Genomic DNA, 22,914 nt, shown 5'->3' on the forward strand with positions numbered 1-22,914 from the left:
CGGCCGATGGAGTGGAAGAGGATCGAACGGGATTCTTTATTCCTGCCGATTTTCAGTCTCTTTTTAATGATAGGCCTTACGCATCTGTCAATCATCCCCGCTTGCTATTTGGGGAATGAGCCCAGCGCTATGATTGGTCGAACTCCGCTTCTTTTGCTGTTGCTTGATTTGAGGACTGCCATGCACAGAAGCGTCACCAGGTTTTTGCGTAGTTTAGAGTGATAAATCGTACCACCGTACGATTGATGTCAAAATGCGTACCCGCTACGCAAAATGCGTACAGGTTGGCAGGTCTGGTGTACACATGAAATATAATTCATCTTTGTTAAAGCTAAAAAAAGTGATTTTGTTTGATTAACATTAAGGACAGTATATTAGGCTGCTGTCACTTTAAGAGCTAATGCACTGATTCAATATAATTACACGCTTCCATTTCCTTTTCTCAATTTCTTATGTAGGTTCTAATAGAAACAGTTCTATTTTGCTTCTTTGTGCGCTCAAATAGCTTAAAATCACTTGAATGTTTAAACTGACAGGCCCTAAAACATGTGCTAATGATAAACTTTCACTCTATGATGGTTAAACTTTGCAATTAATCCGAGAATCACATGCGTTTCGAATCATGGTGCTTGGTCCGTACGGATCACGTATCAACTATACTGGACATTGCACATGCTGTGATGTGATCATTATGCACTGTTGGGTAGACAGTGCTGGGTAGTCACTGATTACAAGTAATCTGTATTACATAATCACATTCCAAAAATGAAGTAGTTGTAATTCGATTATATTACATTTTACTCAAAATCAGAGTCAGACTACAGTTACTTTTCTATTGATTGCATGATTACGTTGTTCTCACAATGGCAGTAAATTATTCATAAATCATTGATTCTAATTTGTTATATTTAGAATTTTCCTTTCAATTAAACCTTACTGCTTATATACATTCAGGTCTTCCAGGTATGTGGAATTGCAAACACATACCAGTCACTAGTCATGTGCCTATCACTGAAAGCTGAGATCAAGCACGAAGTGCTGAAAGTTGAAACCCTATTGTAATTGTACTGATTTTAGGGGTTCAAGTACAAAGTGCCAATGTTTTTGTTAGTTTTAGTTTAGTTTTTATTTTGCAAAGACATTTCTATTTAGTTTTTATTTTATTTAGTTTCAGTTTTAGTTTTAGTAATTATAGTTTAGCAGAACAAACAAAACACTTCAAGTGTAGACCAAAGCGAGACGCTTAATTTCAGCAAAGTTTAATGTTTGCCCAGATTACAGTTAACTCTTGTACATCTTGACATCTTAATAATAAAAATAAAATAATGGTTTGAGATTGAACAAAGCACCAAATAAATGGAACTTAAAAGTATACAAGAAAAAACTGTGAAAAAAATCAGACAAACTAATTCATATTAAAGATGAAATCTTGTTAAACATGCCTAGTTTACTTTTTTCAGCTGTAAATGTAGCAGAGTGACCACTGGGGACTTAAACCTGAATGCACACAGACTCATGGGGACTCGTGGCACTGTGAGGACCTAAATTGAGGTACACAAGCTTATAAAATCATACAAAAAAGTTTTTTTGAAAATGTAAAAATGCAGAAAGTTGTGTGATGGTAGGTCTAGGGGTTGGGTTAGTGTACTGTAAGGAGACAGAATACAGTCTGTTTGAGGCTACAGTATACAAACATTACGTCTATGGAGAGTCCCCACAAAGATAGTGGATCAGTGTGTGTGTGTGTGTGTATGCGCGCACTTGTGTGTGCGTGTCATTTCCTGGTATTCCATACATTGCGCGGAAATGTCTCAATTATATTATATTATATTATATTATATTAAATGCACCTTTCACCCTGTCAACCTTCATGAAAACATGACATCTGAAACATTCAGTAGCTTACTTTAGCCTAGTAGTCTAAATTAAAGTTTTTTTTTGTGCTTGACGGACTTGTTTTGCTGTTGCACCCGCGTCTCGCAAATGAAACGGCATTCTAAAAATGCTGCGCTCAAGTTAAAAGTAGTCCAACTTGCGTCTTATTACCTTGTGTTATTTCCCATTCCAATGCAACAGACGCATTCTATATGAACAGCGCTTAGAACTAGCCATGTGTTCTACGTTACGGTCCTTCATTGAGCGCATCACAGAAGGACAGCGGTTAATCGCCTCAGCAACTTCTTCACGTATGAAGCCAAGCGCCATATCAGGTATTTCCTTAAACAGCCACAGGTCAGATTTTCCGTCAAAGTAAAGAGCTTATTAATTACGAAAACGATTATTTATTTTTGCTAATTATTATTTTATTTCAGTTAGTTTTTCAGTAACTGTTGTTAGTTTCGTTTAGTTTTAGTCTTTCATTTATTATGAATTTTTAATTTTATTTCAGTTTACGAAAAAAATTTTTGACCAATAGTTTTAGTCTGAGTTTCAGTTTTCGTTTACGAAAATAACCTTGGTACCTTGATAGTCTATGAAAACATTAATGTATCTCAAAAAACTCCGTATACGTCATCATCACAATGCCCTGAAGGAGCCTGATAATTTTCAAACCAGTGTTTTTTTTCATGGGAGTGACCTCCTTACACTCCTGAATCCTTGCCGAGTCCAACGATACCAAACATGCCAGGTCTTGCCTTATGGTTTGCCTTATGACACTTGTAACAGTGTCATTTAGAGCTTAAAAATTGCTGTTATCTTCGAAGCCGTTAGTCCGATCGAGACAGAAAAAATAAAAACCACAGGCAATTTGAAAACATAGGTAAATAGCTAAACAATAATGCCCAAATGTCAAAATTATGATAGGAATTGAAAAAAAAATTCCAATCAATGTCACCCATGGATCATTTTTATGCTCTCATAATTATAAGTGTCTAAACTTTAAAATGAAATGAGATATTTACAACAAATTTGACACATATACTGGCACACTTTGAGGAAAAAGTGGTTGAGATCAGGCAAGACATGGTGTTATAACTGTCAAGAAAAACTTTTAAAACATATTTTTCCTAAGTAAATTTCCTGTATTGGCTGTAAATGGTCTTTCATATGATCTAAGTTCATTTGTTTATGTGGATCCCCATTAGCCACTACATAGGCAGAGGCTTCTATACCTGGGGTCCCAACAATTAAATACAAATACTACATTTAATCAAAAACAATAAAAAGTTAAGTCAATGACCCTAACATTCATTCCAAATATCAAAATCAACAATTTACTACATATAGTGCTATTAAATGTTCCTTAAAATATTTTTTAAAACTAATTTTTCTTGTTAGAAAATGTGTAATATCAATGGTAAATCCTTCCATATTTTCATTATTCTATACATTACAGTCCGTTGTTTTGCAGTGGTTTTCGAAACAGGAAATAAAAAAACATCCCTTTTTATGCATGCCTGGTGTTAAAATCATGACTAGCATTACTATACAAAAATTGAGAGTACAGGAAATTAGGAATTCTAGACACAGAAATATTTCTTATAAAACAAAGCAGAGACAATCTTTCACCAGGACATTCTTATTCTTACATTTTTGTCTATAAGCACTCGACCAAACCACCGGGCAATCTAAGCTAGAACCATTGATTGCACAATTTTAGAAAGAAATACATTTGTAACCCGGGTAACCCAGTCCAACCGTAAACGACTTGAGAGTTGGAAAAAGTTAAAGGGGTGGTAAAACACGATTTCACTTTTCTAACTTTATTAAGTGTGTAATGTTGCTGTTTGAGCATAAACAACATCTGCAAAGTTTCAGCACTCAAAGTTCAAAGCAAACGGAGATATTTGCTTTTAAAGAAATCAATTTCTAAGGACTACAGCAAACAGCCGCTTTTGGATTACACGACATTCCTCCAGGGTTGCTGACGTCAGCAACCCCAATAAACCCCTCCTCCGAGAATACTAAATAAGGGGGGCGAGGCCATTTTATATTGCGTTGGAGAAGAGTTATTTTGGTATGGGAGTGTTTTTACCGCCGCAATGTCATCGAAACGTTGTTATTTTCATCAGTGCCCGGATTGCAGGTCCACTTTGTTCAACCTTTCTAGGGATGCGAGAGTTAGGGATCAATGGTTAATTATTACCCAAATCTCGCTCTCTGTGCTGCACATTTTACGGAGGAAAGCTTCCACAATCTTGGTGAGTTCAATGCAGGTTTCGCACAACGGCTGAAAGATGGAGCAGTTCCAACTTTAAGAACAGAAGCTGTTGTTTACGGGCCACAATCTGTAAGTATGATTTATTTTTCGTCGATGTGTTTTCCTGTAAAAGTTCGTATTGTTAATTGTACTTTGTAGCAAGGAAGTAAACAAATGACAACGCTGTTTGGCTCTGCAAACCAGCTTGTTAAATGCTCATTCATACTTAATGTTATCCGACAAACACCTAACGTTACAAACTTTTTTTAAATCTCAACAGCGAACTTGGAATTAGAGTAAATTATTCTTTGATAAGAGCTTTTATGTATTGTTTATCGCTTGCTACAGGCATCTACAGGCATGCTAAACATGGTTCTGTGTTTGATTTGGCTACTGCAGTAAAGCCAATGTTTAGTGTTCGTTTTGGCTTAATAGTTCTGTCGACAGATATTTGGCTATAATCGTTCTAAAAATACAAAAGTAACCGTGCCATACTGTCAGTAACGATCACTATAGATCCGCAGTCTTTACTAAAAAAAAAATCCCTTTGAGGACTGTAGTATAATTTGTTAGAACGATTATATTAAATTCTTTCATAAGCTTTATGAAGCTTATTTTTTGTAATAGTATAATAATTAGTACAATTAAATAACAGCGTATCTAAAAGGTAATGAGGCAACAAAAAACAAACCTTTTTGAAACGTCGTTTAACAGCCGTTCTTGAACAGGTTCTGCTCGATCATCTTCACTAACATTCTCTGGGTCTGATTCGGGCTCAAATTGATATGGTTTTATTGATGCCATCTTTTATAATACACCAAGCACAAATAGGCTACCGGTAAAGGTACGTGCGTGACGTTTCCGGAAAAATGTCAAATCACAACACACTGGGCCAGCTAACCAATCTGAGACCATTGCGTAGTTTTGAGGGACTGGCTTCATAGAACCCGGAAACCATCAGACCCTTTTTACAAGGAGGGACAGAACAGTGTAGAAATATAGCTGCAAAAAGTTATGGGGCCAAGCGCAAAAGAAGATGACAAGACATGCCAACATGGCTGGGAGTTTCAGACCAACTGCAGCAAGGAGCAGTTTAAGACATTTTAAGAGGATTTTGGGAAAATGGCTGAAAAATCATATATAAAGTAACTTATAAGATGATTTAATGGTTTATCACTTTCTTTCGACCTACACTGAGGTGACAATGACACATACAAAGTTTGGTTTCAAAATGTCAAGGCACTGCAGAGATAAAGCCTGAATAGTCATTTTGGCAGCATGCCTCAACTTTGATGCTGCGGTATACGAAAACGGTTTCGTCTATCAACAAGAAATCCATAACTTTTAGTGGGCACGGTCTGGATAAGATACGATTCGATTTTGGTGAAAATCGGACAAACGGTCTAGGAGGAGTTCGAAAAAGTAGGTATTTAGTGAAAATCAAGATGGCGGACAGGAAGTTTGGCTGACTTTGGTCTTAATTGATTCCTTGGGTTATGCCGAAAACAAAGATACCAGTTTTACCAGAGTCATTACAATAGGCAAATTCATTCAAAAGTTATTAGCATTTTTGTATATTTAATTATTACTTTTGACAGAAAGGTGGCGCTGTCTCAAAATCTTTTGAGTACATTCAGGGGATGGTGCTGGTGGCAAATTCTGACTTTCATAATGTTACAGCAATGCATTTGTTAAGTATAAATCAATGGGAATTTCACATTTTTTTCTATTATAGCGCCACCAAGAGGCAAAATCCCAAAAAAAATTTCATGTGTCCTAAGAATGAGGTCATACATGTGTGTGCCAAATTTGGTGAAAATATCTCAATTCGCTTTGGAGTTATAGACATTTATATGAAAAAACACGTCAAAAATGACTGACACGTGACTTTGATTGAATTTTATTACCCCTTACTATCAATATTTTGGCATTTGTGCATTGATATTTAGTTAACCAGCTATGGTTCCAAACTTCTGACGGTGGTTTCGTCCCAATCTTACTAATGGTTTCGAAGATATAAGCAAATGTTTTTTAAGCGCTAAATCATAACGCAACGCTACACAAACCTTAAGGCAAAACCTAGCATGTTTGGTATCTGTGGACTCGGCAAGGATTCAGGAACCTAACGAGATGACCCCGTGAAGATAAGTCAACCACAGCCAGAGTTATAAGCATTTGAAAAATAAAATTTACCACTAGGTGGCGCTGTTTCGAAACTTCTCAGGCTCCTTCAGGGCATCGTACTGATGACCCATACCGAGTTTCGTAACAATTCGTTCATGCGTTCAGAAAATACAGCATTTTAGCACATAATTCAAAATGGCCGACAGCCAAAATGGCCAATCTGGGAAAATTGGATATCGCTCATGACGCTCTGAATCTAACCAGACCACTTTTATGATTTTTGGACAAACCGTTCAGGAGTTATAAGCAAAAATAGCCATTTTCTGTATCTCCGGACCAGTAGGTGGTGCTGCGCCGAAACGCAGCATGTAGCCTCAGGTCATGCTTGTGATGACATGTACCAAGTTTGGTCTTAACCCTCTGGGGACGGATTGGGCGGTACCGCCCAAAATGGCATACTTTTACAAATGTGTAATTTTCTTAAAAACTATTAATGATAGAGAGGTGCGGTATTTTTTGCCGTCTTCCTCAGATTCCGCTGAAAACATTGATAACAAACTTACCCGGCTTGTATACACACTTCCTTGTTGCGCAATACCAATACGTCAAAGGCCAATGAAATCGATGTTGTTTGGCAGATTCACGAGCAACAGCCAATGGAAATATTGCCGATGGAGGAATATTTTTCTTACCCAATCAGAGGAAGGTTACCATGATGTATTCTAGCAAATCGGAGGACTCTGTAGCCTTGCAAGGGGTGGTACTATATACTATAACGCAAACAGCAGTGAGTGGCAGAGACGACAGAAAGCAAACGGACGTGTCGAGTATAAACAAGGCTTTACGGAGCGAGAGCGCACAGAGATATGAGAGAGAGACAGAACAATTATAATATATATATATACACACACATTCAATTATAGCATTATTTATTGTTTTAGCACTTTTATGATGGCACGCAGTAAACGATTTACGGTGGAACAAGCTCTGGAAGAATTACTGGAGAGTGACGAGGAGAAAGCTTTGCTTAGATAATTCTAAGCATTCCTAAGAAAAACGCCTGGGACTATTTGTAAATAAAGTAAAATTTTTCATTGTTCTCTACACATTTTATATAACAATTACACATGTCTGTCAAGCAAAGGCTTTGACAAATATATTTATTGTTCAAAAACTGTTCACTATTGTTGTGTGATTTTCAGAAATAAATGGCAAAAATCGAATTTCCGTTTTTGAAAAACTATTGTACATTTTCACTCATACTTCCTTTATAAACATATTACATGCGTGCTTATGTTAGCTTAGGTTCATCTGAATCCATAGATACCAAACACATAGTGTTCCATCTCCATTAAATATAGTTTATAAGCCCAAATGTAAAAATAGAGAAAACGGACCAAAATGAGCTTAGTCCCCAGAGGGTTAATACGATAAAGTGTTGCGGAGATACAGCCTTACGTCTGTTTTCGTAAGCGCTACGTAAAATTTGTTTACGCGTTTATCGAAATCTGTTGAGCGAATCAACTTGAATTCCATAACTTTCTGTCCCCACTGCCTGAAGATGATCTGGTGCGATTTTGGTGAAAATCGGACAAACCGTCTAGGACGAGTTCGAAAAAGTAATTTTTAACAATTCAAAATGGCGGCCATATTTTTATGACGGAAAATGACATCATAGGGTGTAATCGAATCGTCATGAGCTCAGGAATCAGAGGAAAAAATAGTTTTGTTGATAGGCCTTACGGTTCAAAAGTTATTAGCATAATAAAAGTGAAATTTTGGACAGGTGGTGACGCTAGAGGCAATGAGTTAGAGACACAAAAATTGGTGTATTTAATGTTGGGACTGTCCTCTATTGGCGCTTTTCGACTGGATTGTACGGCTCAGTACGGTTTGGCTCGCTTCGCTTTTCCACTGCATGGTACGACTCGGCTCGGCGTGGCACGTCTCGGTTCGCTTTAGCTCGGTTGCTTTTCCACTGCAGTTAGTACTGCTTCAAAGTGGGTGGGATTATGACTGATCGTTATAGTTTATCCGCGGTTATTAGCGGTTGCTGTTACTGGCTATTTAAATCCAGCGGGTTTGATGTCTCGCAAATACAATGACGCTGGTAGTGACAATTCTGTCTATCTGACCAATCAGTGATCTACAGTGCTTCCACGTCATATTTTAGTATCGGTACGGTACGCTTGGAACCTCAACAGAGGTGGTACCATTTAATGCGAGCCGAAGCGAGCCGTACCGTACCATGCAGTGGAAAAGCACCACAAGTGAGCCGTGCCGAGCGAGCCGTACTGTACCATGCATCGGAAAAGCGCCACAAGTGAGCCGTGCCGAGCCGAGCCGTACCGTACCATGCAGTAGAAAAGCGCCAAAGTGTGCTGTACCGAACCGAACCGTACCATACCATGCAGTGGAAAAGCGCCATATCAGAATGTCAAACCAAAACAACTTTCCCGCAAACGGTTCTATGGGCTGCCATAGATGCCCAGTCGGAAGAAGTAGAAACGGAAGAATATTAAGAAGCGGAACAGATACAATAGGTGCCTCCGCACCTTCGGTGCTTGGCCCCTAATAAAGGTAAAATATATGAAAAATATATTTTTTTAAACGAAGCATGAACACATGTTACAGTGCACCCCACAACACAATCAAGCCTTTGAAAAAATGTGTTTTACCACCCCTTTAAACAAGGTTAACGGATGCCGATCAGAATGAAACTCGTTGGGCATGTTCAACTCATGGCCCTAGAGGTCTGTAAGAATTTTGAAAGAAATCGGCCACTAGTTGGCGCTAACGAGTTTTATGGCTCTGTAATCACGTGGTGTTGCACATATCCACACAATATGCATATAAAGGCAGGAACACACCAAGCCGACGGTCGGCCGTCGGGCAGTTTTTGTGCGTCGGCCGACTAAATTTCCTCAGTGTGTTCCGCACCGTCGGCTGAAATTGGACCTTGTCGGCTTTGTTTCGGCCGATTCGACATGTTGAATCGGCGTCGGGGAAAGAGAGAACTCTGATTGGCTGTTCAGCTTAGTGAAAGAGTCAGTGCACGAGAATAAAAGCAAAACAGCGACCAAAGAAGTCAAAACGGTACAGATAGAAGGCTGTTCTTATGTTACATCATGATCGTCATCTTACCTGAGTGTTCCTTGGCGAATATTTTAATATTAACATGAGCGGAGTGAAATGAATAAAGTGTTTAGCAGGATTGATATTCAAAACGGTAAGCATGCACTGCTTTGTTTACGGTATGTGTATCTGCAGCCGGCAGCGTCGGTTTCCTTTTTTGAATGACGAATATAGACTAATATATCTGCAGAAATAGACAGTTGTCTCATTTACACGCAGGCGCAGAATGCGCCTTCTAGCTGACAGTCGGCTGTAGTTCCCTCGGTGTGTTCAAGTGCAGCTTTTTACCCCGACGAGAGGAGACAACACAGTCGGCTTTCATCGGCGCTAGTTCGTCGGCGTTGACTTGGTGTGTTCCTGACTTAATTTGATATATCTCCTCATATACCCCTTTTCCACCAAGCCAGAGCTGGTGCTGGTTCGGAGCCAGAGCCTAGTTTCAATTCGGTTCTTTGGTTTTCCACACGCAAAGCACCAGCTCCGAACCAGGAAAAGTGGTTCTTAAGTAGCACCAAATAATTGCTGGTCTAGAACAGAGCCAAGTAAGAACCACTTGCGTCAGGGGCTGGGGGCGGGGTTACCGTGACCAACAAGACGAATAGAAACTTGTGACCGCCATTTTTAAATAGCAGCTAGTCGAGCTAATAGCAGCTCGATTATAAATATCCGTCTATGTAAGTTACGGCGAGCTGCACAAACGCGTTGGACTCCGATGTATTTTGTAAACCCATGAGCATCCATAGTATTGCAACGTCCGTTATTGTTGATGGCTTGTTCGAGATGCATCGGAGCGGCGCGGACCGATCGGAGCTGCGGGAGTGTTTGGAGAACATACGACTCCTTGTGCTTTTAGATCGCTATCGCAGCGCTTTGATGTCATGCGGAGATCGATCTGCGAGAAGCCGATGCATCTCGAACAAGCCTGGCGTACTGTTTGGCGCTACCGCACTAGCGTTGCTGGGCAACATGAGACGTATACAGTGACGTAAGATTTGGCTCTGTTGTGGCTCTCTAGCCGGTGGAAAGGCAAATCGGTTCTTATTAAGCTCGTCAGTCGAACCCACTCTGAACCAGCTTTGGCTCTGGCTCTGAACCAGCACCCGGTTCTTGTTGGTGGAAAAGGGGTAATACTGAACAACTTTGCCTCTAGAACCACTGGTGTCAATCAAATTGTTCATTAAATATACACGAATATGTTAAAAACCTACTTTTGCGAACTAGTCCTAGGTTTTTCGCCTGATCGGAACCAATCAAAAAGTAGAAATTTGGCATTTGGATGGCTATAACAGGGTCATTTCAAAATGTGACCATCATCAACTTTCTTTGAAAGTCAAAATTTAAAGAAAATCTCCACCAATCCTGACAGCACAGGGGTTATTCTAACCGTCGAGATGAACTCTATAAACGGTATGAATTTCAGGCATTTTTGCTGAGAGTTATTATCGAAAAACCATCGGGCGCAATTCAAAAACCATAGGTTTTTCATATATTCGAATATTCGATTATATAAAAATAAGTTGAAATTTGTTATTTGGTTGGCATATTACCAGGTCATTTATAAAATGGGTGTGGCAAAATATAGTCAAAGGCCTATTAATCCTATACGAATACTCAGAACTTCACTAAAATTGGGTGAGCATATGTGACATAACATCCTTAAAAAGCATGCCAAATTCTATAAAGATCGGACCATAGGTGGCGCTATAACTGTTAAAAAGCTTTAAAAACCATGGGTGCTTCTCAATATCCCTCCTCGTCTCCTCGCTCCTCTGTCCTTCATCCTATGACCCGGGAACCAATCAAGCACAGAAGCAAATTAGAAATGAGAAGCACCCCATGTATTTCCTATGGTAAATTGCCTGTATTGGCTGTAAATGGTATTTTCCATCTATGATGTCACTGGATAAATGCTTGGTAAATACAGTAAATAAAATTGGTGAGCATATATGACATAACATCCTTAAAAAGCATGCCAAATTCTGTAAAGATCGGACCATAGGTGGCGCTATAACTGTTAAAAAGCTTTGAAAACGATACTCGGTTACTAACGTAACCTCGGTTCTCTCTAGAGAGGGAACGAGTATTGCGTAAGTTTAGCTTACGCTACGGGAAAGATTCATCTTCTCGAGATACTGAAGCCAAAAAATTATCCTTAATTTTGTATACCTTGTCAACGCAGTGCAGCAGCTAGCAGACCTAGAGCAGGCCATCTCGCGTGCTCATTGGCTGCCCTGCGGGCAACTGCTGCAGCCTACCAGTGAGCCCGGCGTGACGTCACGCCCAATGAAGGGCGCCCGCGCCTTTATAGCGTCACAGCCCGCCAGATAGGCGTGGCTTAGCGTATAAAATAGGGGCTGTAGGCTGAATTCTCTGGTTTTTCGACGACTGAAACTAAGTCGCTCGTGGCGCGAGCGCGGCCGGTTACGCAATACTCGTTCCCTCTCTAGAGAGAACCGAGGTTACGTTAGTAACCGAGTATCGTTCTCTTACGAGAGGTTCTCTCGTATTGCGTAAGTTTAGCTTACGCTACGGGAACACTTTGTCAACGCCGTGCGTGCCAAGCATCCACATGAGACCCCGAGCTTGAGGGGAACCCCATAAGTGGAAAAATAAGGTGGCCAGCCACGCGGGCCATCACTTGTACATAAGCACACATAGGGAATACAGAGCAGCGCGCAGGTCTGTATAGGCACATGGCACATACCCTACTTAGTGCAGCTCAACCAGGAGAGCTGAGTCATGTGAGAGTGATCTGAGCAGGAGATCTGGGCAGAATACACCTCTTTTTCAGAATGACAACAGTTTAGCCTGCAAGGCAGGAACTTCTAGGTTATAAAACCTGACAAAGGTAGATGGGGAGCTCCAGCCCGCCGCTACACATATGTCATGGATAGAAATTCCACTGGAACATGCCCACGACGAGGCCACGCCTCTCGTGGAATGAGCCCTGATGCCCAGAGGGCATTGCAGACCTTTTGACGCGTAAGCTGCCGCTATAGCGTCCACTATCCATCTGGACAGGCTCTGTTTCGAGGAGGCGAGCCCCTTGGCGCGCCCACCAAACGAAACGAAAAGCTGTTCCGAACGCCTGAAGGAGGCGGAGCGCGTAATGTAAAATCTCAGCGCTCTGACAGGGCAGAGGAGATTCACATCACTTTCGCTGTCAGATGTTGGGAGAGCTGACAGCGAAATAACTTGCGCTCTGAATGGAGTGCCCATCACTTTAGGGACATAAACATGTCTAGGTCTGAGGATGACTTTAGAGTCATTTGGTCCGAACTCAAGACACGACGCGCGGACAGACAGCGCGTGCAGATCCCCTACACGTTTTACTGACGACAGTGCAGTCAGAAAAACGTTTTTTAATGATAGATATTTCAACCCCACGGAGTCTAGTGGTTCAAATGGAAAAGCTTTCAGGGCCTCGAGGACCAATGAAAGATCCCACATGGGAACCGACGGGGGGCGCGGCGGATTCATCCTTCTAGCTCCTCTAAGGAAGCGGATTACCAACTCATGTCTTCCCAGTGACTGGCCTTGCGTCGATTCCGCGAACGCTGCCACGGCCGCCACGTATACTTTGAGCGTGGATGGGGACCTTCCCTTAGCCAACAGCTCTTGTAGGAAGGTGAGCAGCTGCGCCACCCCGCATGTCCGCGGGTCCAGACCTCTGTCGGTGCACCATCCAGAGAACACCGACCATTTAGACGCGTAGAGCCTTCTTGTGGAAGGGGCTCTAGACTGCGTGATCGTGTTCATCACTCCTTCTGGCAGGGCAACGAGTACCCGTTGATCAACCATGCATGCAGAGACCAGCGCTCTGGATGGGGATGCCAGATCGTGCCGCGAGCCTGAGAGAGGAGATCTGCCCTCACCGGAATCGGCCACGGAGCTGTATGTGACAGCCGTGCCAGTTCCGGGAACCAAGTCTGATTCTCCCAACGCGGGGCTATGAGGAGCACCGAGTGGCGCGTTTCCCTGATTCTCTTGATCACCTGTGGCAACAGAGAGACCGGAGGGAAGGCATATAGTGGGAGGCTGGGCCAAACCTGGGCCAGCGCGTCCTCGTCCCTCGAGAAGAACGTCGGGCATTGAGCGTTGTCTTTTGACGCAAACAGGTCGACTTCCGCTCTGCCGAATAGGCGCCACAGTTTCTGGACCATTTGGGGGTGCAGGGACCATTCCCCTGGGGGAACATTGTCCCTGGACAGTTTGTCTGGGCCGTCGTTCAAATGGCCAGGCACATGCGCCGCTCTCAGCGAGCGCAGGTTCATCTGTGACCAAATAAGGAGGCGTTCCGTCAGATTGCAGAGATTTCTGGATCTGACACCGCCCTGACGGTTTACATAGGATACCACAGATGTGTTGTCCGAGCGGACAAGAACATGCTGGTCCTGTATGAACGGGAGGAAGCACTCGACCGCTATCATTTCCAGACAGTTTATGTGAAAACCCTTCTCCTGGTCTGACCACTGGCCAAAGGCCGGTCTGCCCTCGAACAGCGCGCCCCAACCCGAGTTGGACGCGTCTGTCGAGATGACTTTCCGATAAGAGATGGTTCCCATCATTACTCCCTGCTGGTACCAGTCGGCCACTAACCAGGGCTGCAGAGCTGTTATGCAGGTCTGAGTCACTCTGATTTTCTGGCCGCCAGACACCCAGGCTCGGCGAGGCGCGCGAGCGTTCAACCAGCGTTGGAGCGGGCGCATGCGCAGTAGGCCCAGCTGGAGCACCGCTGCAGCTGATGCCATACAGCCCAACATCCTTTGAAATGTTTTCAAAAGGGAGAAAGCTGCCCTTCTGGAAAGATGCGGCTAGGTGGCGAACACGGCGCGCGCGCTGTGTCGATAAACGAGCGGTCATGGTCACCGAGTCCAGTTCTATTCCTAAAAAGGAAATTGACTGGCTGGGCAGTAATGAGCTCTTGGTCCAGTTGACCGTGAGACCCAAGCTTTCCAGATGACTGAGAAGCACTGTTCTGTGAGATTGTAGTTCTGTCTCTGACTGTGCCAATATCAGCCAATCGTCCAGATAGTTCATTATGCGCAACCCTGACTTCTCAGGGGGGCGAGCGCCGCGTCCATGCACTTTGTAAATGTACGGGGTGCCAGGGACAGGCCGAACGGCAGGACGGTGTATTGATATGCCTGACCGTCGAAGGCGAATCTCAAAAATTGCCTGTGACGGGGTACTATCTGAATCTGAAAATAGGCATCCTTCAGATCTAGAGAAATAAACCAGTCCCTCGGGCGAACGTGCGCGAGGATTTTCCTGGTCGTAAGCATTTTGTACGGTCTTTTTGCAAGCACTTTGTTCAAATATCTCAGATCTAGGATAGGTCAGAAGGCTCCGTCCTTCTTGGGTACGAGAAAATATCGGCTGTAAAAGCCTGACTCGCTCAGAGAAGGCGGTACCTTTTCTATAGCCCCTTTGCACAGCAGCTTTGCTATTTCTGCGTGAAGTAGGTGTGCTACTTCCGCATTCACTATTGTCGCGGTCCGGGCTTGAAAGCGCGGGGGACGGCGAATGAATTGTAGTGTATAGCCCTGCTTTATTGTGCTCAACACCCATTCTGAAATCCCTGGGATAGTTTCCCATGCAGCTATGTGAGCCGCTAGGGGGCGAATGGCCTCCGGGTTCAGACTGCCGCCATTTGCGGGCTTGTGAAACTGAACCGGAGCCGAGAGCGCGCTCTCGGTTCTGGGCAATGGCCGCTCGCTGACAGCCGAAACCGGCTGACTTATGTGAGATGTCCCGATCATAAGGGATGGGGAACATACTTTTACCACACTTTGACGCGCGAGCAGCTCTCTGTAAGCGTGAGCGCGCGCACGCGGGCACGAGACTTACAACTGTATCTGACGCCTCGATCATAATAGATGGGGAGCGCTTTATTAACGCCCTGTGTTTTGTGATAACACTTAAACGCGCAGGCGGGGCCCGGGGGGAGGTTTGTGTTAGCAAGCGTGAGCGCTCTCTGGCGGGCACGAGACTTCCATTCATAACCTGCTTCTTCGTCAGCTCCGCATGAAGTTCCGGCAGGAATGGAGCGGGCCTAGTTTCTGAAACTGCGCGGCTGCGACTTTTAAGGAAGCAGCCGTCGAGCCTGTTCGGCGCGGGTTCCTTCGGCAGCGACCACTCGAGCCCGAGACAGTCAACAGCTTGTGTCAGCAGGCGCATAAGTTCCGCGTCAGCTCCAGCGCGGGTACGGGTGGATTCCTGGATTGACGAGGTGGCGGAGTGAAGCGCCCATTCCTCGCTGTCTGATGCCAGGATAGAGCAGCAGTCTCTTGTGACGTGTCCCTCGGACTCATCCTCCGAAGCGACGGCAGTGAGGCTCGCAAGCGGCAGCTGCGTGTTAGTGAGGAGAGGTGGGGAAGGCGAGAGCGAGGCTCGAGGGAGGTTCTCCGGCGAGCGTGTCGCTGTGGCCACAGGTTCCGGCTGTCTCAGGGAACGGCGCTTCTTTCTGCGCGGTCCCACAGGGGGCGGAGTGACTGCTGTGGTGTTGAAAACTTCGAGTCGAGCCCGCAGGGTCGACAGCGGAAGCTCCTCACAGAGCTCGCAGCCCCCGGACGCGAGGGCGAGCTCTGCGTGTTCCAGGCCCAGCCAGAAAGCGCAGATCAGGTGGCGGTCTCCGGCGCTGAGCGGGGCTTCACACGAGCTACAGGAAGTGCGAGGCATCTTTAAAAAGACGCTCGCTGCTCTTTTAGAATAATATGCAAAGCAAAAAGGATACGTCGCCGGATAGCGTAGCTCGCACTGATGGCTGAAGGTGGCGAAGACGGCCGGCTTCCTCAGCGCTGTCCTAGGCTGGCTGTTCGCTGTTCGACGGCGGCGGTGGCTTCTCTCAAATCCAGCGATGCGAAGAGCTCGCTGAAGAGTCGAAAAATCAGAGAATTCAGCCTACAGCCCCTATTTTATACGCTAAGCCACGCCTATCTGGCGGGCTGTGACGCAATAAAGGCGCCCTTCGCGCCCTTCATTGGGCGTGACGTCACGCCGGGCTCACTGGTAGGCTGCAGCAGTTGCCCGCAGGGCAGCCAATGAGCACGCGAGATGGCCTGCTCTAGGTCTGCTAGCTGCTGCACTGCGTTGACAAGGTATACAAAATTAAGGATAATTTTTTGGCTTCAGTATCTCGAGAAGATGAATCTTTCCCGTAGCGCAAGCTAAACTTACGCAATACGAGAGAACCTCTCGTAAGAGAACCATGGGTGCTTCTCAATATCCCTCCTCGTCTCCTCGCTCCTCTGTCCTCCATCCTATGACCCGGGAACCAATCAAGCACAGCCATCTTGAAGGACATCTCAATTCTCTAATTGCAACGCGAGGAGTCGAGGATCGAGGAGTGAGGAGGCTTTCAGAGGAGTCATGAGCGGGGATACACAGGTGTATCCTATACGGAAGTGTTTTATTGACTAAATGTGACGCACGTATACATTCTCCTCCCCCTTCACATCGGTTACAATAATTTGAATTTACACTTTACCCTTGCAGTTTATATAAACCTCATATCTCACATATTTCAACAGGGTATCTTGCTTTATTATTATTCATTTTGAATTTCTTAAATAAAAAAACTTCAACAACATAAGGGCAGATCCTTTGAGCGCTGCTGATGACGCTATGAAGTGACGCTCGAGTGATCAAGTATTCCAATGTATAAAAAAAGCTTTCATTCGATTCCTCAGTCCTCATTTTCTTTCCTTGCGTCCTTCCCTCGCATCCTACAGGGGGAAGAGCTGAGGATGCACAAATAAGAAATGAGAAGCACCCCATCTATTTCCTATGGTAAATTGCCTGTATTGGCTGTAAATGGTATTTTCCATCTATGATGTCACTGGATAAATGCTTGGTAAATACAGTCATATTTTTGGCCATTTTTTATTCATGATTAATAACTAGTCTAAAATTAAGAAACCCCTAGAAAACAGTAAATAACAACAACAAATAGATGTGTACATTTAAGATAGGCTACTTAATTTATTATTCCGATATCCAAATATGATACTAAATCACACAGAAAAAAGTACTTTTATTTGTGACATGCTGTCTTTGCATTTGAACATTGCACATTTTAAACAGGACATGCATTAGCTGAATAAACGCCAATACAAACATATTTATAGAAAATAGTTGACAATGAATAGACAGGAGTCCAATAATAGCAAAACGAATCACTTATTCTAAAAAGAATATCAAGTATATAAGTTTAGATGAATCCGAAATATGGGGCTGTGTTAACGGTAAAACGTCTGTCTTTTAACGAATTTTAAAAACACGGATGGATAATACAAAATGATTTCTGACATTTTGACAGAAGAAAACACAACCTAAAACAAAATTTAAAGTTTTTTTTAAAGCCCGTCAATTTACAATTATCTTCTCTCTCTGTGCGCGCGGTTTGTGTTTGTGATAGAGAGCTTGCGCAGCACTGATACAACGGTACTTTTTAATCCATAAGTAACTAATACGCTAGTATTCATACAAAATAATTATGTAACATAATTAGGTAGTTATTATTAACACAATAACATAACGCATGCAGACTACGTTTCTCAACACTGAGAATAAATAAACGCCTGTTTCTCCAGACTCGTGCTTATCAGTAATCCACAAATTACAAAACTTTCATAATCACTAAGCCATAGCGATTTTAATTTTATTTAGATTTATTGTTCATTTAGATTCAAAAATGCATACTTAAGCATTTCATAATTTGCATGGCTGAATGATGTTTTCCTCTTATCTGAGTGACCATGAATGAAGGAGTATTTTAATCCATGCGATCACTCCCGTGTGATCATCGAATCCAGATTAAGTTAACTAAAAACAATATTTCAACTTTCCACATCCATCCAGTCCGTTCCCCGTCAGGAGTCAGAAGTGCTATGACTACTGTACTGTCCTCGCTGATGAACTCAGTCAGACGGCGGCCGAGGGAGTGGAAGAGGATCGAACGGGATTCTTTATTGCTGCCGATTTTCAGTCTCTTTTTAATGACAGGCCTTCCACATCTGTCAATCATCCTCGCTTGATTTTTGGGGAATGAACCCAGCGCTATGATTGGTCGAACTCCGCTTCTTTTGCTGTTGCTTGATTTGAGGACTGCGCGTGCACAGAAGCGGCACCAGGTTTTTGCGTAGTTTAGAGTGACAAATCATACCAGCGTACTTTGAGGTCAAAATGCGTACCCGCTACGCAAAATGTGTACAGGTTGGCAGGTCTGCTAACTACAATTTTTGTCATGTAATTTGAAATCAGTAACTGACTACAATTTGTAAGTAATCTACCCAACAATTTACCCAGCAACAGTCAGTTACTGATTCCAAATTACATGACAAAAATTGTAGTTAGAAACATTACAAAATTTAATATAATACTTTTGACCTAACTCGTTTATCACATTAATATGAATAGGATAATCTTATACCATATTGATATGAAAATGCAAAGAGAAATAAAATATATTCCATTTAGGGCTGTCATGATATCAGGTTTTACACACCAGTTATCGTGGACAAAATAATTCACGGTAAAGATACATCACAATATCTATAGAAACCTTGAAAAAACCTGTTATCAGTCAAATTCATCTATGTTTATTTTGTGTTTTGCTTTCTTTTTTTGGCCAATAAATTACACCATTGCATACAACAATTACAACAAGTGAGACAATCATTGTCAAAGAAGCCAGAGAAAGCCAAAGAAATAATCAGGAGAGAGAAAATACTGTCAAGTTCAAGAGAATAATTATTTTTTTTTTAAAAACACACACAACACAACTAATACCTTAACCTGTTAACTTGCATCCCCCATTGGAACACATATCCAAGAAATGGCATTACCAAATTAAAATACACAGTTCATGAAGCCTTTGGACTTAAAACATTGTAGACTCGTTTAAAAAATATTGTCATACCCTCAGAATTAATTACATCAATGATAAAATCCTGACATTTATGGAACATTTTAAGACCATGCTATGTGATTTAGAGACTAAAATGCTAACCGTTTTTTTTTTTTTTTTTGCTTAGCAATGTCAAAATACAATTTATGGGAATAACGTTCCCATATTGTACTCCAAAATAGCGTTATAGTGTCAGTCAAATGATTGAAATAACTTCCTTCTGTAAACTAATATGGCTTCTTATCACAGAATTTATCATATTTTATAGTATTCTATACAGTGATGAAGGCTATGTCGATTAGCATTGCATCATAAATATACTTTTTATTTAAATACATTTACTCTTTATTATTTACTAGCTTTAATGTTTTGAAGTTAAATAAATAAAATGTAATAAAATAGCTATTAAATAAATAAAAAACTTTAACAAAAATAATAATAATAATTTTAAAATAAAACAATCAATATAAAACTTACTAAAAAGATTAAATATTTTATTTGTTAACCTGCATGTCATGTGACCATTTGCCATGTAAGACTGGAAGAACTGTAAGAGAGGGCTACTCTCTGAGAGAACAAAGGAAATGAACTCACTCTTGTGCACCATTCAAGACGCAAGTCTCACCTCAGAATCATTCTAATCTACATCTCTTTCCCTATATCCCCACTCTCTCCCTCATGCTTGAGATCATCTGAAACACACCCAAGAATATATATGTAGTTTAATGTGAATAATTATCATACAGTATCACCCATGTTTGCTATCATTTGAAATGTCTCAGTGCGACTGGTATAAAGGTCTCATTCTCAAAGAAGTAAACCAGAAGGTAATAAGGTATTTAAGAGTTTAGAAATAATTTTCATACATAAGTGGTGTGTCTTCCAGGCAAATGGTCCTCTTCTCTCAAAAGGTGTAACCTCTGAATGCAAATTCCCATTGTTAGCTAATGTTTCCATGTGAAAAGAAGTTTCTGTCTATATAAAGAAATGCAGCAAAGGGTTCAGGGCCTTTTCTGTATCTCATTCCCGTGAATGCTGAGAGTCGGCGAGATGTCGGGTTAACATTTCTCCTCTTTATTCCAGAGCATTTGATGTTTTGTATTGATTATCTTTGAACTTATTATGAAATTGTAATGATACATTTACCTGACATAATAGATTGTAACATTTGATTATTCTTACTGACTTTTACATTATTTTCATTAGAGTTAAAAGGAAAAATCAAACATTTGCTCATATTTAATGATGCATGGATATCATTAAAACCTTTTTCATTTATGGAGTCAGATGAAATAACAAGTTAATACATATGAGAAAATGTATTGAATTTAATCAAAAATACTTTGCCGCGAGAAAAGACAGTAACATGCAGAGACCTTCTGTGCTGGTCGGATGCCGGACTTTGGGCCGATCGAGCGCAAGTTTACAGCCAACATTAGAGAACAGTGAACTTAATTTAATTATGTATTATTATTGACTTAATTTTATTATTGATCTAACTTATTAACAAAAAATCTCAAAGGGTACTTCAAGTAAATATATCAGGTCAAACAGGTTCAGCTGACAAAAAAGTTGGGGAATCCCTGCATTGCATGTAAATATGAAATGACGTAAATTTGTACATTTTAATAAGTTTGAGAGACAAAAGCCTTCCAACAATAGTAATGCATGGTTAAATGACTGATAATTTATTCCTAATGAGTCATATTTAAAATAATAGTTAATATGTTCATCAGGAGTTAATTAGATATGCAATGTTGAGAAACCATTTCTTTAAAGTGAAATGATTCTGTAAATCCAGTGATCATATACTGTATTGGTCTCAGTTTTCAGTGATAGGCACATGACTAGTGGCTGGTCTGTGTGTGCAATTAAACAAATCTGGAAAACTGAACATTTATATGTAGTAGGTTTTCTTAAAAAAGAAAATGTAAAATATAAAAAAAGTAGTAGGTAGAATCAATGAATTATTAATAATTTACTGCCATTGTGAGAATAACATGTAATCAATAAAAAACATATCTGGATCTTATTACCATTATCTTAAAATGTAATATAATCCAATTACAATTATTTACCATAATTTTTGGAATCTGACCACGTAATGCTAATTACATGTAATCAGTTACTACCCAGCACTGCCATTGCAGATGCACACATTGCGATATCAATGTTAAAATAATACAAAGTGCCCCTCTAATCTATAATAATTAATTACCTTGTTTTTCTTCTGTTTCAGGATTTTCTCTCAGAGAGGAAGTGGAGTCCACATTACTGTCCTGCCTGTAAATATTAATGAACACATGATCAAACATTCAATAAGTTTAAATTTTAGTTTAATAAATAATTCTAAGAGTTCTGACTTACTGACTGTCTGTTAAGTCATTCCCTTCAGGTGCTGCAGTGACTGATAACTCTTTACCTTTACAAACAAAAAATAATAATAAAGCCTTCATCACAAGAACAGGATAGCATACTTATGGTGCATAAATATCAGTAATCAGTTAGTCTCAGACAGAAATTACAAGCAGCATTGAGAATGACAAGCGAATCAAAAGTGGTGGTACGCTACAACATAAAATTACTGATGTATATTCACTTGTTATATGCATACCAATAATGTTTTCAAAACTATTAAAAACATATATGAACAAATATATAATAACAAATATAATTTATTGGGACCAACTTGATTACATAATTGATGTAAGATGAAAATTCTGTCAGTAATTACTGACCCTCATGTTGTTCCAACCCCGTAAGACTTTCGTTCATCTTCAGAACACAAATTAAGATTTTTTTGATGAAATCTGAGAGCTAAATAAAATCGTTATTTTTGTTTGTTTTTCGCACAAAAAGTATTTCTCGTCGCTTGATAAACTTAAGGTTGAGCCACTGTAGTCACTTAGACTATTTTAACGATGTCTTTACAAAGTTTTCTGGGCTGGCAGATATACATTACCTAGCAGCCTATGAAGGAGTGAGCCAGCTCTCAGATTTCATCACAAATGTCTTATTTTGTGTTCTGAATGTGAACAAAAGGCTTACGGGGTTGGAACAACATGAGGGTGAGTAATTACTGACAGAATTTTTGGGTGAACTATCCCTTTAAGTGAGCCAATGGAGAAAAGACTTCAGTATGCAACAAAAAATAAAAATACCGTTTTGAAAAAAACCCCAGCTGTCAAGATGAAGTGACAGTCTGTCTGTTAATGTTCAGCATGTTTGCCATTAATTATTTGTTTTGGAGACATGTTTTTACTTGAATTCCGCAACTTAAATGCAACATTGAAAGCCGTTTTGATTAAACCTTCAAGCAAATACATACAGAACTTAAGGGTCTTCGTCCCTGTCGAAATGGTTTTAAAATACGTCCTACAAACACACACGTTTGTTTCACTATATTAGTGAGGACATTGCCTAGACTTATATAAACTTTTGTGAAATATAAATCACAAAAATGTTGGCCAAATTGTGCAGCATGATAAACAAGCAAAGCAAACCTGGAGTTTAAAAAAGAAATAGCATATTTTTAATAATATGGCCATTGATCTGACTACAGAGAAAATAACGGGTTATATAGCCTACATTTCTGTGTGGATAA

The 22,914-nt window shown here is 41.2% G+C and overlaps 1 protein-coding gene across 1 annotated transcript in view; it reads right to left on the bottom strand.

Annotated features, from left to right (window-relative positions):
* The window catches only part of caap1 (caspase activity and apoptosis inhibitor 1), a 45,860-nt gene that overhangs the window by 1,854 nt on the left and 21,092 nt on the right, over window positions 1–22,914 (bottom strand). Inside the window, exons 4-5 of the mRNA XM_077202084.1 lie at window positions 21,678–21,732; window positions 21,529–21,593 (exon numbers count right to left, since the gene is read on the bottom strand). Of these exons, the coding sequence (XP_077058199.1) occupies window positions 21,529–21,593; window positions 21,678–21,732 (120 nt within the window). The remainder of the gene's footprint in view (window positions 1–21,528; window positions 21,594–21,677; window positions 21,733–22,914) is intronic.

The sequence above is a fragment of the Siphateles boraxobius genome, unplaced genomic scaffold, assembly GCF_051911475.1.
Source record: "Siphateles boraxobius isolate OS27281-9 unplaced genomic scaffold, OSU_SipBor_1 48, whole genome shotgun sequence".
Classification (NCBI taxonomy): Eukaryota; Metazoa; Chordata; class Actinopteri; order Cypriniformes; family Leuciscidae; genus Siphateles; species Siphateles boraxobius.